The sequence below is a fragment of the Homalodisca vitripennis genome, chromosome 2, assembly GCF_021130785.1.
Source record: "Homalodisca vitripennis isolate AUS2020 chromosome 2, UT_GWSS_2.1, whole genome shotgun sequence".
Classification (NCBI taxonomy): Eukaryota; Metazoa; Arthropoda; class Insecta; order Hemiptera; family Cicadellidae; genus Homalodisca; species Homalodisca vitripennis.
In genome coordinates, this window is record NC_060208.1 from 76,052,974 (window position 1) to 76,062,201 (window position 9,228).

General features: G+C 35.6%; 1 protein-coding gene across 1 annotated transcript in view; it reads right to left on the reverse strand.

The window, feature by feature from the left end:
• LOC124354202 (netrin-B) overlaps window positions 1–4,935 on the reverse strand; it is a 345,697-nt gene extending 340,762 nt beyond the window's left edge. The window contains exon 1 of the mRNA XM_046804483.1: window positions 3,465–4,935. Coding sequence (XP_046660439.1) covers window positions 3,465–4,683 — 1,219 coding nt within the window. The 5' untranslated portion in view covers window positions 4,684–4,935. The remainder of the gene's footprint in view (window positions 1–3,464) is intronic.
• Between the last annotated feature and the right edge of the window lie 4,293 nt (window positions 4,936–9,228).

Consider the following 9,228-nt stretch of genomic DNA (forward strand, 5'->3'; position numbering starts at 1 on the left):
CTATATCTATACAAGCGTAAAAGTATTGAATTTTAAATATCTTTAGAATAGATTATTCCTAACTACTGTATTAGGCTAAAATATGTCTGTATGATATTGAGTCGGACGATCTTGCCAATCCAGACATTTAGCACTAACTTTGTCAGCACAGTGGAGTTAATGAACGCATTTGTTAACAACTTTGAGTAGATATTCCTCGTATATCTTAGGCATTAAAATTAAGTCAATGTAGATATAAATAGTTGTAAACCATCATAAGGCGCTCATAATTAGGCGGTCGGCCAAGGCTACACTTTAAATGTTACAAATTATATTTCTAGATTTCCCACAAATCGACATTCTGTCACAAACAGCAAGTGATCTGGACATTACATGTTATTTGTAATGAAAACCAATCCGCAGATACGTGAGTTCAACAGCAACGCAGCCGAGTCGAGTGTTACAAAACCGTGTAACCGTCCATTAATTAATCGCGCTCACTTTCGATGATTAAACGAGTATCTGGTGGAATGGAAATGCACTTTGCTCAGTAAACAAACGTGTCAGCCACCATTGAGGTCTCGATTAAAATGTTAATAGCATAACATAAATATAGTATTTAATTTAAGTGTATTATAATATGAACTACATCACTAAGTGTTTAACGAGTGTTAAAGGACTGATTACGTAATAACTATTTTTCAATCTCGCACCGTATCATTGTAGTACAATGCATAACTGCTATCATATTTTTGTTTTCGTTTGTATTCAAATGATTCCAATAAAATAATCCTTTGATTTTACGTTTTTACTGTAGTTTTTAGAGTAAGGCTGACTTTTTCATAGTGCTCAGTTTAAAATACACACATAAACTGTGGGGATGTACTTTGTTGAAAAATTATCTTAGACAGCAGAAACAGTTCTACACAGATTATGTATACAAAATCGGTTTATTGCAAACTGTCCTCGTAGTTGATACAAAAACAATGTGGTATTTAGTTCCAATATGGCGACCATTTAAAGTTTTAAAAATCACAATTTAATTACTTATGGGCTTAGTGAAAAACTACAAAATCTACCTTCTACATGACCCGGATTGATTATTTATGAAGCTCTCTAAAACTTTCATTAACTAGATTTATTACAGTATTGACGTCTATAACCCAAAATATTTAAAATTAGTTTTCAACTATGGATGGCGCTCACTATTTTGTTATTGCAATATATTGTGTTGTATTTACTACAGTTAAAGTTTTGGTACACCACTCCTCCCTCGGGTATTGCTAAATATTTGTTTGTGTCCCGGGGATAATAGCAACTATTCGTCTAAACTATTTGATTCTCAAACTAATTGCAACAAGAATGTACTGGAGAAGTCGGATTGTAACAACAAATTAAATAAATCTTTCATTGCAAACTATCAATATAACGTTACCACTTATAGGTGTCTTTATGCTTTAAAGTAGAACCCGATTTATGGAGGTTGTATTGCATAGTTTTTGATAATAGCTTCCTTGACAGCTCCTCTCATTTTATTTAAATTCCATGCAAAATTTGTCAAACATGACAGTTTAGAGGTCAGATATATGTTAATGAAATTCAGATCTTATTCATGATCCCTTAATATCTCACTTGGTAAATGTTTTATCAATATGCTATGCTTTCAATAGTTTTATGCAGAAACTCAGTTAAAATTATAAGTTATAAACATGCTGAAAAAGTCGAACTACCAACTACCAAGACAAGTAATGCTGGTTGTTGATTGAGCGGGAAGCACTGGAATTTTAAAATTTAGTTGAGAAATGTTATATGTAATTACATATATATTTAATAATGGATTATTCATTTCAAATGCGTAACATGAGGTAGTATACCGTAAACTCAGCTTTCCTGAATTTGTAATCACTTCCTAAAACATCAGTTAAACTCGTACAAGAAGTAGCTATAGCACAAGTACTCGTACATGGGTCTTCAGTACTGTATCAAGTAACCTTAGGCTATTTTTTTGAAAATAATTCAATCTGATTTTGAATAACAATTATAAAAACAGTAATGAGATTCTAAAAAAAAAATATTTTGCAACCAGACGTATTATTAACCCGTTATTAAAACAATCCCAGCATTTATTACGACACAAGCCTGTCTCATACAGCAAACTTCCCCTTGAAGCGTTTGAAAGGCTTCTGGCTGTGAAAAGCAGAACAAACAAATAGCACAGAGTTACTCTGATTGTGGGGCTGAAACCTTTTAACAAATTTTACACATGTTGAGCTCATAATGTTCAACTGAAAGCGCTCGGAAACAGCACAGCACAGCGTTACCTCTGAACAACCTGTTAAATTGACTCACATTTATTTCGAACAGGGAAATGTCTGAATACTTCTGTTAACTTAAATTCCAATTTTAATGTGAAAATAATAAAACAATTTTTATGTGGAATACTGTTTACTTGATAATAAATTAAATAATATTTATTATATGAGTATATTATTTATATCACATTACGATTCGTAATAGTTTATTTTAAACATTTATGCAACAATAAACAGTTTTTCAATTATAATGTTCATTATATTATGAACTCCACATTATAGGGTTATCTTTATGTTAGAATAATAAATCATAAACTAAAACCCTTTTAAATTCTTTTATTTCAGACACGTGTTTCGGTATAAACCATCTTCAGTGTGAACATTAACCTCTAATTAAATTATAAACAAAACAAATAACTATACACCTGTCGACTATTTAAACAGATGTTAAACTTATATGACACAGTTGTAATTTTGATTAAGATTCTGTGTTTGATATTTTTTCAAAGATAGGATTTGTTTTATTTTTTATATTGCTATTTAATATGTAGTGAGGGTCTTTTTTATAATTTAGATAAATGTGTAATTCTTCTTTAGTGTTTAATTTTTCTCCTTTCCTTTCGATATGTTCACACTGAAGATGGTTTATACCGAAACACGTGTCTGAAATAGAAGAATTTAAAAGGGTTTTAGTTTATGATTTATTATTCTAATATAATGTTCATATTTACTTGTTATTACAATTTCTGGTTGCTATAAATACTAAGAATTTTATAAACTTATTATCTGATCTTCTTAATAGTAGACTATTTTATTAACAGACAATCGCGATGTTATGAAAAGGAATAATATATGACTTTATTGAATGGCGAAGTTACGACTACAAAGCCGTGTCTACCTCTTGTCTACATGTTTTAATGTTACCAATTTCAAGTCAAGTAGTTTTAAAAGGGTAACAGAGAAAATTATTATACGTCATGGTAATTTATGAAATGTTAAAATATAAGAAAAAACTCTTCCAAAAATAGTAGCTTCCATATGATACCAAAATGCAAAGTTTACAAATATAAGATTTCATACAACAACACTTGGAATACATGGAATTTGCCACCTGGCAATGGTTTTTATTACACAATGTGTTAATGAACCCCATATTATTGTGTTTGTATTTACCTTTGCACTCGTTGGCGTCCCTGGCCGTGGCTCTGCCCCATGGTCTGTCGAAGTGGAAGGGTTTGCATCGCTCACAGTCCCGTCCTGCGGTGTTGTGTTTACAGTCACAATTCAGCTGGCCAGAGGGCCCGGAGATGCACTTGGAAGCGTGTCCGTTGCACTTGCACCGTCCGCCGACCGCGAAGTCTGACACGGCGTAATGGTAGGACATGGTGGTGGAGGTGGTTGTCATCAGAGAGTTGAGAACTACAGCCGCGGGACTATCCGCGGGGAGAGGTTCGTTATGGAGATCCTGGGAAGGATTCAGTTCCACCTTAGGCGGAAGAGGACCATTCGTGATCTTGTTGACGTCTTCTAAGTCCTTTTTTGAATCTTTCTCCAACTCTACCACTGATATCGTTTCCTCCTCTTCTTCTAGAACCGTTGGAAAGTGCAGCCTGTTGAAGATCACCTTGATGTCTGTGGCCGTAACCCAGTCCTGGAGAACGGGACTGATGTCGAAGTCCGCTGCGCTCGGACGTCCTTCCAAGGTACTGAAGGCGATCCTCGAGGCGATGGGCCCTCCGGCGCCGTCCCCGTTGAACCTGTGGGAGTCCGTGCAGAGAGCCTCTTGTTCGTTCGCTTTCGTGATTGTCGCTCGGTTCGGCCGCCCGTAGACTCTACGGCACTGCCCCGAGTAGAACTGGAACGGTTGCCACGTCTTCCCGTAGTCCATGCTCTTGTAGATGGCGATCGAGTCGGGTTTGGCCGCCTTGGGGCAGAACTGGAGACTGACGTACGTGAGCTCGTACTTCTTGCCGAGTGAGAGAGTCAGAGTGACATTGTCCGGAGGGCTGTTGTAGGAGCTGGAGTGAGCTATGATGGGCTCGGATCTCCAGCAGGTGATGTTGTTGGGGTTGTTCAGATCTGTAAGGTAAGACGGAGGGTGCCGACGTTTCGGTTGGGAATCGTCGCAGACGTGACACAACCCGCTTCCGTGATCGGGAACGTCACAGTATCTCGCCGGTCCGAAAGTTCCGCAAGTGCTCGAAGCTTCGACGGGGCTGCCGAAAGCGGCATTGACAAAATCGGGAATGCACCTCTTCGGCCTGTCCTCGTCGTAACAGGGGTCCGTCGGTGTCTGTTGAGCCGCAAACATCTTCAAGAACGCCTCACTACCTCCGTGGGCGACGAGGGGAAGAACAGTAAGAACCACTAGCACCCACTTGGCGACTGCCATCTCAACCTTTATGATATCAAGACAGATAAGTCCTCCACAACGATAAAGTTTAACTTAAGTTGTGCCTTTTAAAATCGTCGGCATTTCTCTCACTTATACGTTAACCACTCACTTTATCTCTGGATGAATTTCTCTTACCGAATTAAACTTCTCTGATGGCACTACACATCTCAGCGACACGCACTCGACACCCGCGACTCGCACAGACGCACGCCCGCACCTCGGCAACTCTGGCGGTAGACTGACGGCAAGAGCCGCGTCGTTGCCGGGGGGCGGGGCCTCCCCCCGCCCGACCAATAGTGGGCCCGCATTCTTACCTATATATAATTGCCGTTCACACCAGCGCTATCTATAATTGCCGACGATAATGGCTATTATTAAAAGCGTCAGACAGCTTGCCGTCGTCCGTCTCCCGGTTTGTTTACTCTCGGCCGACCGGCTCTCAACAATGCCTGCCGGTCGAGGCCACTAATTGTAACAATGACATGATACCGCGCCGTGACACATTGTTGTCGGTTTCCGCACCCCGCGCCCGCCACTGCGCCCTAATTTTACAGCTAATTAAGTTGAGTCACAAATTAAACAGTGCCGGCGCGAAATTACAGTTTTTGTCTAAAACAGACCACGCTTCAGCAAATTTGTTTGTTTTGAAAATTGTAGTGTTGTGCTTTGAAGAACGAATTATGTGAAACGTCACAGCTGTGAGTGATATTCTGGAAATGTATTTTTGCAATTAATTACATGGTGCAATTTTATTCTCCGTAACTTTATTCTCTAAGATGTATTACTTTAATCTATTATTTATTTGCTAACATCACGTAGGCTTACTATATAAATAATTTCTAATTTTATTTCTTATTCTTATAATCAATTAAACAAAAATTAAACGTAACACCTATCATTCATATTGTCTCTCTAATAATGTTTTAATCTAAATTTTGCTCTATAAGGCGTAAGTTTAGCTAATTACACCGGAATATGAAATAAGTTAAAGCTAAATAGTAGGCGTGTGAATCCTCTGTCTGTAATGTAAAATAGAAACCACAAACGTTTGGGCTTTTCATAGTCTATGAGTTTTAATTAATTTAATTACAAATAATTATAGCTACTACTACAATTACTAGCAACTTAAATAGATAAATATTTATTTATTGTTTTCTTACATTAATAAATACGTAACAAATAAATATAATTTTATTTTATAGTATTCAATTTATTGTTTTCTTTTATAGCTATTTTGTTACTTTGTTCGTATTATTTTTATAATTGTTTCTGTAGACAGACAAGTATAAATACTATGATAGGATATATTATTCACTTCGATTTTGTAACATTGCGGTTTCAAAACGAAACTGAGCAATATTACACGTTTTTGTAAATATATATACCATAAATTAATAAATAATAATTTAAAAATAGTAGTAAAATGTAAACGTCAGAAAAACATGTAGTAAAAGGTACGTTACAACACAATTAGTGATTATTTCAATTTCTCATCGATACAAGGTATGAGTAGGCTATGCCAGGCCACGAGTCACGTAACCGGATCCGATGGACGTGCTTGCAAAATTTAAGTCTACAGATGGAATCTTTCCCGAGATATCTTGCGGCTACACGTGTTACTAGTCACGTTATTTGTCATAGGATTCTACTCAGTTTATTTACAAATTTATTCCATCTCTAATTATATCTTTCTACTAAACTCTTAGACAAACTCCATAGAAGGACACACCTATGATGAAACACGAGGGTTTCCTATGCAGGAATGCTCTTAGATGCAAAATTCCAAGTCCTTAGAACTCAATTCGTTTTTGACAAATCTATTAGAAAACAAACATGCAGACAGGATAGGCAGAAGAGGAATTTCTCTACAAGCCCTTCTGCTAGCTAATAAAAACATACACCATTTCTAGTCCATAGCTCAATTCATTCTCGAGATATCAACGTGAGTGGCTGAGTCTTTGCTAACACTCAGCCACATTCCATGGAGGGATAATGCACTATCATCAAACTCTCTTGTTTGTATACTGGCAATCCGATAAAACGAGTACAGGAATTATTTGACGCAGCAAAAACAACTTCTTATTATATTGTTCATACCCCAATATTTTTCTAATTATATAGTCTTTTTTAATAAAATCTGTTATTTTTAAGTTACTACAGTTTAAAAACTTTGTATGTTGTACGTTTATAATGTCTTAGATTCTAAACTTGATAATTTAAAAAGTTATACCCTTATTTAATTCAAATGAGAAAAACCCGAAAATGTCAGACGATAAAATAAGCAAGATATAACTATAATTGATATAATATTTATAATTATTTTCACCTGACAAATCAAATGGTGAAGTTTGATAGATACATTTAAGGAAACCCTGTGTTTATTGCACTGTAAGGCAAACAATAGGACACATTTTCTCTTTGACTTCATATTAGACATATGTGTTTCACCATTTCTATATTGCTAAAGAATTTTCAAAAATCTAGATGTTAGGTATATGGAAAAATTCATGGGAATATACCTGTACAATATGGATTGGTGTGAATAAAATATTAACCCCCTCACAATCAACTCAGTGAGAGTGTGGGGGGGGGGACTTTGAAAGCTGACTTGATTCTTATTTTCACAGCTTATCACTAAACTCTCATAATTTTATGTCATACAAAAAGTACAGTATCTTCTGTTATAGATTATTATATCATTTTTTTGGATTATGTTTATGTTTGGCTATGTTAAATGTAGGTTTGAAATAGGTATATAAAAAAAAAAAATACCACTTTTATTCTCCCAGTTAGCTCGTTCGTTAAGTTTTGGAACCGTATGTAAATGTTTAACTCGTTACATAACTTCTTTTGTACTGCAACGTCGTGGTGTCAATATCAGTGAACTTGCAGTTTTCAAGTTTATTCCAAAGAGGAAACATTTCCGGTTACTCTACATATTATTCGCCCTTGGGAAGGACCAGGAGGAAAGCACTTAAGTCCTGTCGGCCTGCTTTAGGTCTCGACCCGGCCAGACGGAACAGGCTAATGCAGTGCCCCCAGGGACTACCGCCCAAAGCTCTTCGGTTCCGATGTCACTTCCTTGTCCGGCAGTCGCCCGCCGTCAACTCAAATCTGCTCAGCTTCGTCCTCAGGGAGTATTCAGCCCTTTACCCATTGCATTATGTAACACTGCACCTATTTAGAGTTAGTAAATGTTGGAAACAAACTCGATACTGCATCAAGGGTCTGATGACCAAACGGTCGAACTCGTGATGTATCTACACGATTTTAGTTCTGTACTAGTTTCTTGCTCCTAAGACACCCATCAAGTTATTAATATCTGTACAAATATCGATCATCATATCAATAAAATAGATTACATTTTACTCACTACACGTGGAATCTCGACAGTTACGAATTTTATTTCCTGAACAAACTGTGCAAATGCTTTGATATCCAGGTTCATTATAAAAACCTTACAAATGATTTAAATTTCAACTACTATGAATACATTTAAACCTTTCTAAAACAATGCAATGTATTATATTTAATATAAAAATTGTGTATACAAAAATAACCTATAAGAATTTGTTTGTTACCATTACCACGTAGAAAAATACACGGAAATAGAGCGTAAATATAACATCGGGTTTTATCAATGTTATAAAAATACCCATTAACCCATTTTCTTTTACAAAAGTCCATTCTCGTGATTTGCGTAGTATATACTATCAAAAACATATGTTTGAAATTAAAAATAGAAGAGTATGATATGTTCTTTTTATAGTTTGAGAAACTTATTCTTAATTATAGCCTAATTAGCTAAGTAAAAATTAAATATTTGAAACCTACGTCTTTTCTACCTACAAAAATGGACTAAATGAAATTTTGTGTTACCAGCAACACGGAATCTTTATGTCTCAATAATAATAATAATAATCACCTTAGAATTATATTACATTGGTTAAACTGAATCTTTTATTATACACATTTTAAAATATATAAATTCCATCTCGTATTAGAATTATTTTATTTAGTCCATTTGAAATTATGCTGTTAAAATCATGTGTTACAACTATACAAATAGATTCATACAGCTGTATGAAAGCATACTATTTACGTGCACAATTCATTCATGAAAAAGTGAGGTAAGGTGTAAGTAGGTTGTAACCACTTTACCTTGACCCACTATACTTTGTCATTATACATCATTTCTGCCTGTTATTTAAATACAGGGTGTCCCAAAAATTAGCGTCAAGCACAAGCCTAGATGTAGAGCATCCCTAAATGTACTCAAATAACATAAATATGTTATTGAAATATTGTTAACTACCTTATTGGTAAATGTATGTGACAGATATACATTTGAAGGGTCCAGGGGAAAAAGGGGGAATGTCAAAAAATATTTTTTTTTAAATTTTTGTATTTTTGGAAACCTGTCATTAATCTCGTTTTGTATATTTGGTTTTCATGGAAAGAACGGGAATAGTTAGCAAGATATTGACGTTTGAAAATACGCAGTCCACGGAAAAAAGGGGGACTGTCATTGTGAAACACGGG